General features: G+C 36.6%; 1 protein-coding gene across 15 annotated transcripts in view; it reads left to right on the top strand.

Annotated features, from left to right (window-relative positions):
- The window catches only part of kcnma1a (potassium large conductance calcium-activated channel, subfamily M, alpha member 1a), a 180,482-nt gene that overhangs the window by 101,466 nt on the left and 61,416 nt on the right, over positions 1-17,600 (top strand). For 12 of the 15 annotated variants that reach the window (XM_066693766.1, XM_066693763.1, XM_066693761.1 and 9 more), the window contains 7 exons: positions 279-449; positions 1,979-2,070; positions 10,480-10,590; positions 11,020-11,125; positions 11,395-11,477; positions 13,966-14,035; positions 14,197-14,352. In XM_066693766.1, the coding sequence (XP_066549863.1) occupies positions 279-449; positions 1,979-2,070; positions 10,480-10,590; positions 11,020-11,125; positions 11,395-11,477; positions 13,966-14,035; positions 14,197-14,352 (789 nt within the window). Of the gene's footprint in view, positions 1-278; positions 450-1,978; positions 2,071-2,155; positions 2,248-10,479; positions 10,591-11,019; positions 11,126-11,394; positions 11,478-13,965; positions 14,036-14,196; positions 14,353-17,600 lie in introns of all 15 variants that reach the window. The other 3 variants (XM_066693767.1, XM_066693758.1, XM_066693770.1) reach the window with 1 other exon arrangement.

Raw genomic sequence — 17,600 nt, 5'->3', positions numbered from 1 at the left:
CATTCAGTGTGTATACAAAATAACCACCACTAGATGGAAGCAGAACCATTAACTAAGAAAATAAAAGTAATTTCTCAGTGGCTGGATTTGTTCATGATTCGCCTAATCTAAATGTGCCTGAGAGAACCTTTTACCCTGAATTGATAATTGATAATTGCTGTTTATGTTCCATAAATAAGTCTTCTGGTTAGGATGTGCAGAAGGACAATTTGGGGATTGAAACGTCTATCTTTAAAGCAATGTTACTTCCTTTCAATGTATTTTGCCATGTATTCCAGGTGGAAAACTCAGGGGACCCTTGGGAAAACTTCCAAAATTCCCAACCACTTACATATTGGGAATGTGTTTATTTACTCATGGTTACTATGTCCACTGTGGGATACGGAGATGTTTATGCAAAAACCACCCTCGGTCGTCTTTTCATGGTCTTCTTCATCCTCGGTGGTTTGGTAAAAAAAAATGTTTTTAATATTCCCCCTCTCCCCTCCCATATGAATTGTCATCCATATTGTCACGCATTAAAGTCCTTGTATTCCTAGTGAAATAGCTGGACCCAAATTGCATATAATCACCCATCTTTTATTGAGCCCCTTCACTTGATCACTTCACTGCAAATGAATGTACCATAGTTTATTCTGCTTTTATAAAGTTACTGTTTCCGTAGCCTTCCAGATTTTCTATTTGATTAAATCTAGTCCATCTGTGTTATATTAGCTGTACTGATAATGTCTGCTAGCTTTAATTTCCTAGTCATTTATTTTATATTTGATTGTTAAAGAGCTGGAATACTTTTGATACAGTTTGATAATGTTGTTGCTATTTTTTTAAAGCAGTGTGCGGTTTCAGGAGACCCCCACCCTTCTGTGTCCCTTCCCAAATTCCAACAAACACTGTGACAGGGGGATGTGCCATAGACCAGTCTGAAAAAGACCATCGCAAAGCCTCAACCTTCAGTGTTACTGCCGCCACAAAGCCTACCATTCATGTAATAATATACACAGTCAAAAATAATTACTGTAATAATAGCTGTCAAAAGTTTGGAAATACCGTTTTTAATTAAATCCATTTTTATGAACGAATTAGGTATTTCAACTGGCTGTGTCTCATACTATTTACATAGCAACTGAATGTAATGCTGTTTGTTTTGGAGACATTTATTGCTAATGTCAGTCAGCTGCTCGTCTGTTCTTGATCAGATTTTGATTAATTGCTCCAAGACAACTGCAAATTGTCAGTTGAAATCCAAATAATGTCATAATTAAACACTGCACTCAGACATCGTTGACTATCCTTTCTCTTTTTGACGCTCGTATTTGCGAATAACGAAGCGTGTGAGGCCTCCATTGGATCAGACAAGAGGTGTGATGCACCTTTCATCGAAACGGCAGGCTAGAACTTGGCAAAATGCATCCAGCTCATTTCCACTGTAGTCCTAATGAGTCGTAATGCATTTTGAGTCTCATTGGGCTGCTCTATTTGAATCAACCTGGCACAATCTAAGTGTTTGTTGGACAAAACATGGCACATAGGGTTTTTTTTTCTCTTCATTACTCTTAGATATTTTTGTTTTCTACCACAGAATGACTATGCGTCACCTGTGTGAACCCCCTTTTTTATCTGCTTTTTTCAGTTTACCACATCCTTAAAAAACTGGGGAATTGTCCTGACTGGAAACACTTTTTGTTCTTAAATTTTTCATCATTATTAAATAAGAGCCCTTTAGAGTAGTGTACATCAATTTATTCATCTTTAACACGTAAAGCAATCCAAAATAGTGGTAATTATTTTGGCAGCCGTTACTCCCCGCCCCAGTTTTTCCTCTTTAAACAGCCAACGTCTAGAAAACCAGAGATATAGTTTTTTCTTCATACTTTTTTTACGTTTTCAGATCTTACGGCAATATCTTCTGAAAATAGCACCCCCCCTTCTTTGGCCTATCTTTTTTAGTCTTTTCTTCTGTCTCCTATCTTCTCCTTAGGCCATGTTTGCCAGCTACGTCCCTGAAATCATAGAGTTAATAGGAAACCGCAAGAAATATGGTGGTTCCTATAGTGCGGTTAATGGAAGAAAGTAAGTATTCCATGAGGCTCTGCTGCCTCTGCCGCAGTAGAACACTCTCTGCATGCCATTTTCTTTTTCTGTTTCATGCATGTAGGCCATGTTTGCTCGATACGTGCCAGAAATTGCTGCTCTCATCCTTAATCGGAAGAAATACGGAGGGAGTTATAACTCAACTCGAGGCAGAAAGTAAGTCAAAACCAGACAAGGTGTGGTTGTGTGACCCAAGTCCCTGATAGCGGGGGTAGGCTCTGACCCACAGGAATCTTTTGTTTCTCTACTGTGATGGTCAGATGGTACTTTGCCAAAGAAAGAGAAGTCACACTGTGACTGGAGACCTTGGCCATGAAACAGGCACATGTCATGCTGTTGCTGTATGTTTCCGTGTGTGAATCAGTACCAGCCATCATTGTTCTCGTTTTGTTTTCTTCCAAGTACATCCTATTGTTGCATTTTAATTTCATATGAAATAGAGCTTTCATGACTGGTTGATTTATTGACGTATCGCTTTTTCTATTTGGTGATGCACTTTCCTTGTGGCAATCCACTTGACATTTCTCAGCAATTTGTCACATCTTGTAAAACCACAGTTATCTGGAAGATTGTGGATGTTCTCAAGGTTACCTGCTGTAATAATTAGTCATGAAAACCCTATTCGTCGTACATGGCAGTTAGAGCTTGAGTTGCTGATTTTTTGGAATCACACATACAAAAAAAATACAACATGGGATCCTCATTTTCATTAATTTTTAATTTATTGTCAGTCAGAGTGATTTATTGCAGGCTTTCATTTACTTCATATTTACTTTGGCCTTTTAAGTCAGTTCTTCCAGTAGGTACTTCTGTTTTTGTCTACACGATTTCCTGCATGTTCTATGTGTCTTGAGGTCTAGTGGCTTTTTCACGGATATATATTTTCCCTGAGAAAAGCCAATGTCTTGTCTGCTACCACTAGTTCATTTCCCATTGCTGTTTTACATTAATTTGGCCCTGATCTTCAGTCAGCCCCCACACCCTGAATCCCTGGATGCCTCAACTTTCTGAATGCAGGCCCTCAATTGCTCTTGGCTTGCTTGCCCACTGGTCTTTGTTCTATGTGTCTTATTTTTGTAGTCACAGTCTGTTTTGAAGGTTTTTCTTAATGTCTATGTGGCTATTCTGAACTCCCACCCACTTCCTGACTGAATCTCGGCTCTGTCATCAGCACATGGACTGCCCTATTTACATTAAATCTGTGCAGTTGGTACAAAGTCACTCACTAAATAGTTTTAAGCAGGATTTTGGTCACGTAGAGCTTTCATCGTGTACATTTAAGGGCAAAAACACAGCACAAAAGCCATTAGCACCCCTTTGTTTGATGCCGTTTCCCCGTCAGTAAAACAAGATTGATGAAATGTTATGTTTGGCCAGAATTCTGAGTTTGGATTTGCAGTCTAGTGTTGAGAGAATGGGTTGTCAAAACCACTGAGTTTTTCTCTCCCTGGCGATGCAGGCATGTGGTAGTAATTAGAAGTGCACAGCCTGAAGTTCGACAGCCAAGCATGGAGTCTGGCAGCAAACGTTATAATAAAATTTAAGAGAAAAAAAAAAAAAAGCTGAAAAAGAGAGAGAGAGAGAGATGGCCGTGCCATGTTCAATTTTAAATATGAAAATCAACATAAATTCATGTGGTTTAAGTAAAAACAAATAATGATAGCACTCGCACAAACCGTTTTGAACTTTTGCTTTTCTTAGGGGCTGCTCATTACGGATGCTGTTGAGCACATGAGGAAGTTTAATAGCAGAAATAGTGCTGGCTGTATTGATGTAACAAAGCAAAGAAAAAAAAATTGGCACATGTTGCTTATTCTGTGGTTTAGATTATCCTTCATAAGAACAGAAGGACGCCTGCTTCTCAAACCCTGGTTGAACCCTGATGTAATACACCTCTGAACAAGTATATTCATTGACATCTCCTCTCAGGGGGACACAAAACTCAAGATACATCACCTTGGAACTCTCCTAATCAAGCATTTATGTGCCTTGTATATACATTTAAGGTTAAACTTGAGTGGTAACAATCCAAATGCCATTATTGATGTCCTGTCTTTATTTTTTCATTTGAAAACAGTGATAGGATCGTCACTGAAGCCTTTTGGGGGGGCTTTTTAAGATTCATAAGTTCCTGTCAAAGAACAATAAAACTGCATAGAGCTTTCATAACTTCCTGAACAACATCAATCATTTTAAATTAACTTTTTCATTTAAAATGTAATATACTAGTCCATAGTGTGTCTGTAAGCATGAGCAATATGAACTTCCCGCTAACCCCTATGAGTTAGCTCTGCAATATTAGATAGATTTTGCATTCTTACATCTTCTTATATGTATAGAGTACTTTGGACTTATTTTAACACTATAGAATAAGGATTTTGTTTAACAAATATATAATAATCATGATCTAATCAGTTAAGCATAAGAAACTCTAACACTAAAGTTTGTAAGAGAGATCTCAGTTCTCATCTGGAATATCACAGCACTATAAACACCATTTTATTCATTTCCAAAATGTACTGTAAATGAAGACCCTATTTTCCCTGTGTAAACTGCCCACTACATGATAGCAAATTATAATATATAAAAGTCCTGTTCAAATGTAATCATACTCTTGAAGCAAAACAACATTTTGATTTAGCAAGAACATTTACATCAATCAACATTGTATGCGTCAGTAGCATATCTGACCAAATAGTCACATATATTTCTAAATACACAATGTACAAATGTATTCATATCCCAGACTTCCATCCTTTGTGAATTCTCCTTGGTCTAACATGGAGCAGGCCATTCCTGGAGCCTGTTCATAGATCTCAGGAGACATCTTTGACCAGCTCCTCCAGGTTGTGGGGCTTGGGCTTGTGCACTACTCTTTTTCAGTTCAGACCATTTTTAAATATGATGCGGCACAGAGAGATCATGTGAATATTGTCAACGATTTGATTTGACTGCAAAGGCTTTATCACACCGGATACAAGCTGAGTCTTAAGTGTTTGGCAATCCAGTCATCAGTACTGGAATCCATAAGGATTAGAGCAGTAGTAATGGTGTGGCTGAGTCTGTGGTGCTGATGTTGGAGCTGGTTCTCTGATGTATTTTAATGTGCATTTTGTATTATTGTAACCTACTGCATGTCGCACTCTGCATGCTAGGCAACTTCCATGTGTTTCTGCTTGTTGCTTTTTTTGTGGTCTTTTGTGTTGTGTATGTATGTTGTGTTTATCATTCTTACATGTCATAAGTTACATGTCTATACTTTTAACAAATAATTTGACCATAAACAACTTTTAATGTAGATGCATACATATGTATATGCATATGCATATGTATCGTATATGTTTTAACACACACACTCAGCTTAAAGCAGTGGGACAAGCCTGTCTCTCCACAAGTAATACATGGTACCAAAGGTCATGTATGGCACCAAAACAGCTAATACATATTGTAGTATTTTCTACACATTTCTGACAGCTTCCATGGAGTTTTATCATACAATACAAACAGAATAGAGTTAGAGAGATTTAACTGCCACCTCAGTCCTCATCATTTAGAGAACACAGAGACCCACTTCTTTTGCAGCCCTAGAAACTGTGCTGTTTGAGGAATGCCAGCTATCAAGAGTTTCAACAGGCATTAAGGTCAGGGGTGTGCCTACACCCCTTTTAATGTATTTTGAACAGCTTCTCTTTTTAATTGTTGTCTCTTCACTAAATGGTTGGTAGTATAATGTATATAGAAGACTAGTTTACTTCAAAACATATATAACAATAACTGTATAGACTACCTAGCAAAACATACTGTGGGTTCCGTTTCCACATATGTTAATATGAAGTCAGTTGTGTTTGTTTTTTGAACAGAAGTATGATTGATGACCACTCAAAATGCACTCAATTTCAACCACAAGTTCATCAGTAATCCAATATGGAGATGTTAAATATTCCTAAACCCAAACGGTTGTATGTCAGTTACTAATTATCCTTTGGCACACTGCATTGGCTAGCAGGGAAAGTTGAGAATTGTTATTATGGGGATTGTCTTACAGATTTGGTGGAGCAGAAAGCCTGCCTCCATGTCCAACTAACTCCATTAAATAGTGTTTGCATTTGGTTTGCATGTTAGATTTTTTTTCATCAATATGTTAACTTAAAAATAAGTCTGATTTATTTTCAAGTCTGTCTTCATCTACCAGTAATAACTTAAACCTTTCTAAATGACACTCAATTATATTAATTATGAGGCAAATCAGTATAACTATACTTTAGCCTTGTGGTCATGCTTAATAATTATGATGTCACATGTTGGCCATCTTTATACATATACAGTGTATAGAGAATGAAAGGGACACCTGATTTTACTGAAGCGCAACTAAGAAAGTAAGAGAAAGAATGAACCATTGATTTAAAATTAGTATTTATGGCATTTCACTTTTAAATGCCAACCCCTGTATTAGCAATACAAGCACACTGCTGTAGATACTCAGACAATATTACAGACAATGTAAGCAGATTTGCTTGAGAAGAATAAAAATCGCATGAGTTTTTGAGACATAAACTAACCTACAGTCCAGGAGCTACAGTCAGCTGGACAGAAAACGATATTTGAAAAAGTCAAAGCATTAAATATAATTTTAATATATGAGAGAGAATTTGCACATTCCCCTGCATTTCTTTACAGAAATGTCCAGAATGGCCAACCCACACAAAGACAAATTATCTGGCCAAACCATTCCTTATCTCCTCCCAAATATAATCGTGCTTGCTTAAAACATGTTAACCAGCAATTCAAAGCAACTACTTAATGGGACGTTCTTAACACAAGCACAGTACTTTAGTACACCTGACCCCAGATGTTTGCTGCTATCAATGTGCTTAGCCATTCTCCCTCCTGTCATACACATGCCACATAATGTCAGTGGGGTAAATGTCAAGAAATGGCTGGTACATCCGTTCAAATCTGGTGTATATAATTTTGCTGTAGGTAAAGCCTGGCCATGTGCTTATGATCGTTATTATGCTAAGAAGTAAGTCCATCACCCACAAGTCAACTTCTTGAAATTATTGCACGAAATTGAAGACTAGAATGATAATGTTCTTTCCTAAACATACTATATCTATTTTTGCACCAGCAAAACAATCCCAAACCCTGTAACCACAGGGTACACTACTCCTCTACCATTTTTCCCCATATAAAGGAATGGGGCAATTTCAGCCAAGTGGTTTTATTCCTCAATTAGTTCTAAATTAGGTCAATTAAGGCTTCTGACTCAGATTGGAATATATTTTCCATTACACGGGGTATTACTGTAATGGGTGTAAATTTTGTAAAATAGTATTAAAAATGTATATTTCAGTTATAGATTGAATGAATAATAAGTAGATTTTAATGTTAAACAAAATGTGTGAACATAATACATCTATTAGCTGTAGATTATGTATTTTTAATTTAAGTGCTTTATTTGTCCTTTTGGATCTAAACTTTCCCCCACCTTTAGTTGACACAAACATAGGAGTCACCAGGGGAAATTCCCTGCCAGAGTTGAACAGTTTCTCTACATCACATTTTGGCTGTCAGACTATGATCCCGCACACACATTTTTAATTAATATGTGGTTGAAAGATACAAGACACACATGGAGAGATTTAGCAGCATGTGACAGAAGAATAAATCGAACTAATGACCTATGTGTTAGTCTGTAATGGTGTCTTTTGACTATTACACACGAGTGAAGAAAATAAAAGTGAATTATTTTATAGGGTAACTTCTGAGAAACCTAAATAAAACAACTGATTATCTATTTCTTTGACTAAAATGTGTGATATCACATTGTCAGTTTTCCTTTGGATTTGGCTTTCTGTTAATTACCTGGGGGTATTGGGGCTTTATAGCCTGTATTTTGTATTCATCTTAACTTTCTCTGTAGGTCAAACTTTATTAACCACCTCAATAGCTTTTTTGGCTGCTATAAGCCTGATTTTCTATTTCATTTTGGCCAGATCCCAATTCTTGATTGCACTTTTGTTCTACTCCAAGGCTTTCCTCAAGTGGTTTAAGTCCACAGTAATTTGTATTGGAGATGTTATAGGAGAAAAGTGCCTCACATGATATCTGCATTAGTGTAAACAGGATGTATTGATTTCTGAGCAGTGATGTCCAATGTTTACACACCCCCAGTCTAAGTTCAGCTGAATTAACTAGAATCTATACAGTTTTCTCTCGGCTCAATCTTTGAAAACATTATGAAAAGATTCCATATAAATGATAAATAACCATAGTTCCATGAACAATATTTACTTCACTAAATTAATTGCTGTACAGATGTGTTTGTGCTTGTAGGTATACCTATATACACCGATCAGCCATAACATTATGACCACCTGCCTAATATTGTGTAGGTCCCCCTTTTGCCACCAAAACAGCCCTGACCTGTCGAGGCATGGACTTCCCTAGACCTCTGAAGATGTGCTGTGGTATCTGGCACCAAGACGTTAGCAGCAGATCCTTTAAGTCCTGTAAGTTGCGAGGTGGGGCCTCCATGGATCGGACTTGTTTGTCCAGCACATCCCACAGATGCTCGATTGGATTGAGATCTGGGGAATTTGGAGGCCAAGTCAACACCTTGAACTTGTGATTCATCAGACCAGGCCACCTTCTTCCATTGCTCCGTGGTCCAGTTCTGATGCTCACGTGCCCATTGTAGGCACTTTCGGCAGTGGACAGGGGTCAGCATGGGCACCCTGACTGGTCTGCGGCTACGCAGCCCCATACGCAACAAACTGCGATGCACTGTGTGTTCTGACACCTTTCTATCAGAACCAGCATTCACTTTTTCATTTGAGCTACAGTAGCTCATCTGTTGGATCGGACCACACGGGCCAGCCTTCGCTCCCCACGTGCATCGATGAGCCCTGGCCGCCCATGACCCCATCGCAGGTTCACCGCTTTTCCTTCCTTGGACCACTTTTGATAGGTACTGACCACTGCAGACCGGGAACACCCCACAAGAGCTGCAGTTTTGGAGATGCTCTGACCTGGTCGTCTAGCCATCACAATTTGGCCCTTGTCAAAGTCGCTCAGATCCTTACGCTGCCCATTTTTCCTGTTTCTAACACATCAACTTTGAGGACAAAATGTTCACTTGCTGCCTAATATATTCCTCCCACTGACAGGTGCCATGATAACGAGATTATTATTATTATTATAATTATTATTATTATTATTATTATTATTATTTTTTTTTTATTATTTTTTATTTCTTGGCAGACGCCCTTATCCAGGGCGACTTACAACATAAGATTATCAGTGTTATTCCCTTCACCTGTCAGTGGTCATAATGTTATTGCTGATCAGTGTATATATACATTCATACATACATACAGAAGATGGACATCTGAAAGAAAGTAAAACTAAACACACACCATGAACTTATGTATGTTTTACTGCCGTTATACCTGAATTACTTGTATTACGAGGAAGGGCTTTACTTAAGGGAAAAAGCATGAAGTACAGACCATATCGACAGATACAAAATAGTTTACTATGCAGACAAAATAGCCGGTTCAATAGATTGACAGTGCTTACAGGGAAATATGGAAGCATTCATGTAACGGGTTCTGTTAATTTGCTGATGCACAAACTTGACATATATTAAAGCCAAAATATTATTCCATTCTTCAGTGTCATGCAATAACCTGAGTAAGGCATCTGCTGGGTGAAGGGTTTAATTTTCAAAATATATTGGCCATATATTTTAATATGAAGCATCTGAAATGAAAAGATAACCTCTCTTGCATTTCTGTTAAAAGTTAGTGTCTATTTATCCAAATCAATAGTTTTATCTGTTCCGCTTTTCTTGCTTGTATTTCAAAAAGATGTCCATGTGACAGCATAATACTAGTGGAATAGCAGTGTATATTTATATTGCCTGACATAATTTAAGCTTACATTTATTGATATCTTCCAGCCTTTGGTGGGATTTACAGTACTGTTTCAAATATTTATTTGTCAAAATGTAGTTTGCAACAATGATACTTTATAACTATTCAAAATAGGATTGCATTCAGTGACAACACTTTGGTTCATGGTGGAGCTCTGAGATTTTGCCAGGTCTTTCCTAGGACCTGTCCAGCTGAGTTAGAAAGTCTGCCGTTTAGTTGGCATATCAAAAGGGTTTAAAGAGACCCACAGAACATTACTGGTCTCCAGTAAAAGTGCAGAGAAACTTGCAAAGCCATAACATGGTTGTATTGAAATGCCATTTGCTGACATAAATCATTTTGAGAGTGGGGCAATGAGATACTGTATTGTTATGACTTCTGGTTTCTTTTAGGTTGAGCCAGTTTTTTTTTTTTATGTACGTCTCTTAAATTTGGTATGTTTCCCTTGCAGGCACATTGTGGTCTGTGGTCATATAACACTTGAAAGTGTATCCAACTTCCTGAAAGACTTCCTGCACAAGGACAGGGATGATGTCAATGTAGAAATTGTTTTTCTCCATAAGTACGTATTCTTTTATTTTTAAACACTGACTTTCTTTTGTTTCCTGTGGACACCGTTCTATGCTACAGCTAAGCACACTAATCAAAAACCAGAGTGGGTAAATATTTAAGTGACAAGAAATACTTTTCATCCCACTTTCTACCCCCAAAATAAGTCCTCATATCAGTTCCTCTCGTTCCACTTTGAGATTTTTTCTTGCTGGCATATCTAAAAAGCATTTGAACTATAATATAAATAAATCACAGGTCATAAATACAAATGGCAATAAAATGAGAATTCAGGCAATTTGAAATGTCTTCTGTAAGATACAAGGTTCTTACTTTAATTTGCGCTAAGTAATTATTGTTATTGGAAGAACAAAATATTCACAGACCCCCCCACACACGATAAAAGGCAATTCACTGATAATTTTCATACTTTCCATGACAGTATTTCCCCTAATCTTGAGCTGGAAGCCTTATTCAAGCGGCACTTTACGCAGGTGGAGTTTTATCAAGGATCTGTTCTCAACCCCCATGATCTTGCCAGAGTAAAGGTAACTGAACTTCTACTTCCTTGTTTGTCTTAAAGTAATTTACCGGCACTGAAGGCAAAGAAATAAACATGTTGTTTCTTTTACAATTATGTTTTATTTCATTTAATCATATTTAAATGAGGTAGATGTGCAATCTGCATCTCTGAATTTGGCCTTAATTGACATTGTGAAAATATGCTGGTGTTTTGAATTCCCGACAGTTAAACTGTTTATCCATTCAAATCATTTGTTTGCCGATCATTCACTTTCTTTCTTCTTTCCGTGCTCAGATAGAGTCGGCAGATGCATGCCTAATCCTGGCTAATAAATACTGTGCAGATCCTGATGCTGAAGATGCCTCAAACATCATGAGGTAAGACATCTGACAGAGTGAATAATATCGGGTTTGTTGCAATTATAGAGATAAACAGGATGCAGGGATTTCGTGTCGTATGTACGCTCTGCACAGATGTATCTGGAGACGGCTGTTTTTTCTCGTTTATATAAATGGTCAGTGCCATAGGAAACACTCTGCAAGATGTTCATACTTTTAAAAGGGATATTTTTCGGACATTCATCAAAATGCAAAGCACAGGGTCCTGCCGTATTAAAATGAGCAACCTACCAAAATAGTCTCCTACTCTACCTCCAGACTCTTTCTGTAATTATCTGCATGTCCGCTTGAGGCACAAGCACAAACTTACCAGGCGGGGATGCATTCGTGTCCACTTAATTTTGCGCTCAGTGTTCTGTGGCATGTCAAGGCTGCTCATTTTATTTTGGCAGGGTGGGAACAAAAGGAAATGTTCACAGTGTCAAACTTCCACGGTGTCTCCAGTGAGACGGAGTTTTGTCTGAAGTTGCCCCTTTCATATTTTCCCTTGTGTTGCTTTATTGTGTTTTTTTCTCTGGAGGAGAAAGGACTGACAGGAATTTGAATGCCATTTCAGTATATAGTGGAGCAGAAACAATGACAGCACGTTTCTTAAAAATCTCGAATCTAAAAACGAGACCCCCTTTTTCCAATTATAACAGGTACACTTGTCTGCCAAATAAAAGGCTAATAAGAGAAAATATCAGCCGCCTTCTGTGGAATGACAAACCAGAGAACTCTAAGAAATCCAGGGCTGTCATTCCTTGGGTAGGATAAGATGTCTTGTCAGCTGCTTTTATTTATTAAGTACTTCTTAATATTCTTAAAACTAATTAAATTTTTTATTACATGCAACTTTTATCATTATTATTGTTGTTGTTGTTGCTGTTATTGTTATTATTATTATAAATAACTAGCTGTCATTTATGTTTCTCCTTCTTCCAGTTGCCGTTTCATTTCCTGCGTTTCCTTTTACTGCGTCGTCTTGTCACATTAAGCATGCAGCACAGACACCTTTATTCTCTTTTCTGCATACATTAAGTCATGCTCTAAGTGCCATCAGTGTGTAACCTTGTGACTTAGTGCATTTTTATGTATTTATTTAATTATACACAAAAAATGTGCCGGGCATTGTGTAATTTTGTCAATCAATTCAAATGAAATATTTCGATACATTTAAGTATTGAAAAACTCAAAGAAACTCAGACATCTGACTGCAAGACTTCTTTTGTAAATGGCTATCCAATATTGAGTATACAGGCAGTCCTCGACAGCATTTCGAAATGAACCTGCATTGCATTAACAGAACTAGACAAAAAATAAAACATATATATATAGTTTTGGTTTTCAACTGGCAGTTTTCCGCAAGTTGTGGATGACATTGACCGTGATCAATCCGCAGCAAGTTACGTAATTCATACACTGTTTTCGGTAATTGTTTCTTTAATTGATAATTGTATCTGCTTGTATCTGTACATATATACGCAGCCTACATGTGTTGCAAAGAACCTAGTTATAAGAAATACACAGCAGTATAGGGTTATAAAAGGTAAATCATTCACTCTTCATGGGCTTTCTGGTGTCATTGGGGCATCTCTCACTTTCCCGTTATTGCCCCTAAAACTGATGAGCCAGTTCATGTGAACAGAAAGCAATTCAATTAATTAAATGTTCAGGTAAAGTCCATTACTTGAATTGTAATGTAAATGTTTAATCAAAGTTAACTTATATATAATTTATTATACTATCTTTGTATACCTTTGTAATATTAGATTAAATCATGAATCAGTATCAATATTTAATAAAAAAAAAAAAGTATTTTTAGTCAGAATTAGTATTCTAATCTGATGAGTTGCTGTACTGTATTGCCCTGTTTAATTGATTTATATACAGTACACTTCACAGCTTTATATCCTACAGGGCATTACACATATTTTGTTAATGGTAATACTACAACATTGTTTGTATGGGACAGATTCAACTTACATTTAATCTTAAAGCACCAGAAACATAACCCGCTAAGCACCTGTAAGTGTGAAGACTGCCTGCATTCACAACATTGAGTTTGTCTCCAGGGATTATTGTTTGTAATACTATATTTTACTTTTACTCCTTAGTTTACACCAATACTGTTCGCACTTAAGTGCCATTTTAGATGTGTTTGCTGCAAACCTTATACTTTACCATGATATGTAATGCATTTTCAATATAAGTGCAAATCAAATACAATTAAGATTCTGGGTGTAGCTGTGGTGTTACCAACAGAGTTAAATGTTTCAAATAAACAAAAGGTACTGAAATAGTGTTGTAGAACAGGTGCTGTACAGAAAGGTGTGAATTAAGTGTACCAAATCAAGACAATATGGAACTTCTGCAGTTTTGTAATCACAGATGTTGCTATTACACCTTGTGAGAAAAAAAATGTAAACAAGAAAAGGACATTTGGAAGTTAAATATGTGATTTGTAATGTGGTGTTGTTGTTTTTAGGGTAATCTCCATAAAGAATTATCATCCAAAGATACGAATAATCACACAGATGTTACAGTACCACAATAAGGTGAGAATGTTTTTTTTTTGTTTTTTTTTAAACAAGCAAATAAATTGATTTGAAAAAGTTCCCGTCTGCGATATTAATTAATTGGAATGTTACATCATTGGTACTGGGCAATGAAATGGATTTTGAACTTTTCTGTTTCCGTTTCTGCCCCGATCGCTCAGGCCCACCTGTTAAACATTCCAAGCTGGAACTGGAAGGAAGGCGACGATGCCATCTGCCTCGCCGAGCTGAAGCTGGGGTTCATCGCCCAAAGCTGCCTGGCTCAAGGCCTCTCCACCATGCTAGCCAACCTCTTCTCCATGAGATCATTTATCAAGGTACTGCTGTCTGATGTTAAGACTTCACCCAAAGACATTCATTTGTCGATGGATCCAGCAAGTAAAACGAAGGGCAGGAAGGTTTAATTCCTTGACTGCTTTAATTCCTACTTTAATGCGTTCCTATTGCACATTAATGAGTCACATTAAATGTATTACTTGCCATAATGTTCTGAATAACATCATTATTCAGTCTAGTTTTGCCTGCCTATTTAAATGCCTGTTGTAACATTTTTTTCATTATTATAAAGGAATTCGGCAGCACCACATAAGCAAAGTTAGAAATTAGTGGTTTGATCTGGTTCTGACTGGAAAGTGTGTAAGAAATGGTGCAAAATAAATGGTTAATAAAAAATAATATTTGGGATTTTGCATTTGGGACTCTGTAGTTGAGAGTCATGGTTTCAAGGCCACTGTTTTTGTACCCTTCATTGAGGTAGTTTACCTAGATTGCTCTAGTAAAAACTTAGCAGTATAAATGGGTAATTGTATGTAAAAAAATGTGTGTGTGTGTATATATATATATATATATATATATATATATATATATATATATATATATATATATATATATATATATATATATATATAAGGGTGTCTGCTAGGAAATTTTATAATACTTTTCTGAATTTAGATTTGATGTGGTTTACATCCTTTAATTGTTCCAGGCATTTTAAATATTAATACTTTTAAGTTCGAAGCCTTGCAAACATGTTTATTCTTATATTACAATATGTTAAAGCATCTCAGGAAGCCATTAAAATATAAATGATTACACTGTTCGTCTCAATCCAAATGGCTGAAGGACTTACGGTATAAACACATCAAAACCGGGCATGGTTCAATGTGAATCTACTTCCTAGACTTGCTGAAGGCAAACAAAATAAAATGATACACATATGTTGTGGACGTTTCCTCAAGGCAACTGTTTTCTGCAGTAAATAAACAACAGTTTCAGAGCAAGTGGGCAGCCTTAAGGATATGTAACAGTCATTACTGAATTTCAAAGTGTTCCTTAATTCAAATAAGGCCTTGCATTTGTCTGCGTCTTGCTGTACTGGTGGAATGAAATGTTGTTTTTGACATGCTGTGACAGTTGCTTTATTTTAAACGGGATGATTTTATGTCTCAAATGATGGATAATTTTCTATGGTATTGTTTTATATTATAATGACCTTGGCATGTGGTAACATCTGTGTTATTTATAGACCTTCTAATAAAGATAAAAGAGACATTGCAATTAAAGGACAAATGCACAATTTTACTACATGAATATCACAATTGCCAGTATAAGTTAACATCTTTTTAACATAATTCAGAATGATCTTTCTTTTTCTGAAATGTGAAGTCAATCAGATTCAATGGCAAACAATTAACGGTGAAGTTACAGAGCCCTAATTCATTATGACTGACCTTGCAACAGGATGATTTATTCAGACTGTCTGTCCAATCTTTAATTTAAAACAAACATTGAAAACCAAAATGTTATATTTGAACCTATATTTTTCCTCATGGTTTTATAGCATAATAGCATATGGAATCTTTTATTTAACTTTTGGCATCAAATTAAACAGTTTGGCTGCAGCCAAAATGTATTATAGCATGCAGCTATAATAAAAATACACGCAGTAATGAGACATATAAAAGGGCAGCATTAAACGGGTATTGAATTGAAGAGTAATTAAAAAAATAAATCCTGTAATCATCTTGTCCTTCCCTTTCATAGTTCTGGCACTAGATTAAGAACCTTTAAAACACAGAGATTTTACTCTGTGAGAGAGAAATTGGAATATTGCAGACACACTGAATGAATAAATGTTCCTCTAAAATATTACATTGTTGAACTAGCATTTCAGTTGGAAATCACTAAAGGAATTTGTCCCTATGTCACTCAAAAATAGGACCATTTTAACACATTGCTGGGTGTGTATTACCATGAGTATTCAGTGGTTCATGACCAAGAAGGACAACCTGAAAGGGTGAGCTGTTGAAATGTCTCCTGTCCCTTTGGTCCATGCAAAACGCAAGACACATGCAACTGAGGCTCGTAACGAAGGCCTGGCGCTCAGCCTTTAATCATGGCTGATTTGAATGGGCAATAGGAAGTGGACCACAGAACATAGGGAGGTGATAATGAGACGCACATATTATGGCCAAACAGTGTTATACTTCACTAACAGTGCCGACACTTGAGCATGTGAACGCTGAATAAATAAAAAGCATGTCTCTGGGTTGAGCAGGGTGTTCAATTTCTTTTTTTTTAACCCCACTGTTTTTTATTATGCAAAGGGTAGCAGTGTAAAAGTCACATTTTAATGTTAGTTTATTTTTTACATCAAAGTAAACAATTAAACAGTACAAATATATAACCTCAGTGTTCCTCTACAGTAAGTATATCTGTTAACATTTTAAGCTGTTTGGCCTCTCAGAAGGTGCAAGTGAACAAGCACAATAACTGCTGTAAAGTAGTGCAAGATGAAATGCAAAAAGATAAGTTATGGATTCACAGCTACAGTGGAACTAGAGAAAATAATTGTTAGGAGAGATGATGTGAAGAGAATACTTAGACTCACTTTGAGAATTTAGATTTGCTCTGACAGCCAGTATACATTTGTAGGGAGTAATTGAGAGAGCTGAAACTAATAAATGCCATATCCTTAGCATTAAATGACAAGGTTCTTGTATTAGAGCAGTCCCAAGGAGCTTGAAAAAATTGCTTGCTTGCATGTGTGCAATTGCTTTTATTTAGAAGAAGGAGACGGCCTTCTTTTAGAGTTCAAGTATTTCTGTAATAAGGTGCTTCTGAAACCTGTATTAAAGCCGAACTGTCAGTGTGAAGAAGAGCGGTGGTTCTGCAATGGAAGAAAGTGCATAATGGGATTTTTCAGATTTGCTGCTTATCAAACCATTTATTTCTCCTCTCTGGGGATGGAAATACACAATGACACAGGAGTACCGACGAAACTTCAAGTGCAACTGCACATATGATTTCCATTAGTACATCCTGCATTTGTGTCATTTTACATACTTCGCTATATCCTGAGAACCATTTTTCAATTTGTAATGGAAATCTGCAGAGTATTTATGCCGAGAGTTCTGTACCCAAGGCATTGTATAGGTCTTTATATATATATATATATATACTCACCTAAAGGATTATTAGGAACACCTGTTCAATTTCTCATGAATGCAATTATCTAATCAACCAATCACATGGCAGTTGCTTCAATGCATTTAGGGATGTGGTC

This window comes from Amia ocellicauda, chromosome 20 (assembly GCF_036373705.1).
Source record: "Amia ocellicauda isolate fAmiCal2 chromosome 20, fAmiCal2.hap1, whole genome shotgun sequence".
NCBI lineage: Eukaryota > Metazoa > Chordata > Actinopteri > Amiiformes > Amiidae > Amia > Amia ocellicauda.
This window is presented reverse-complemented; position numbering and strand designations above follow the sequence as displayed.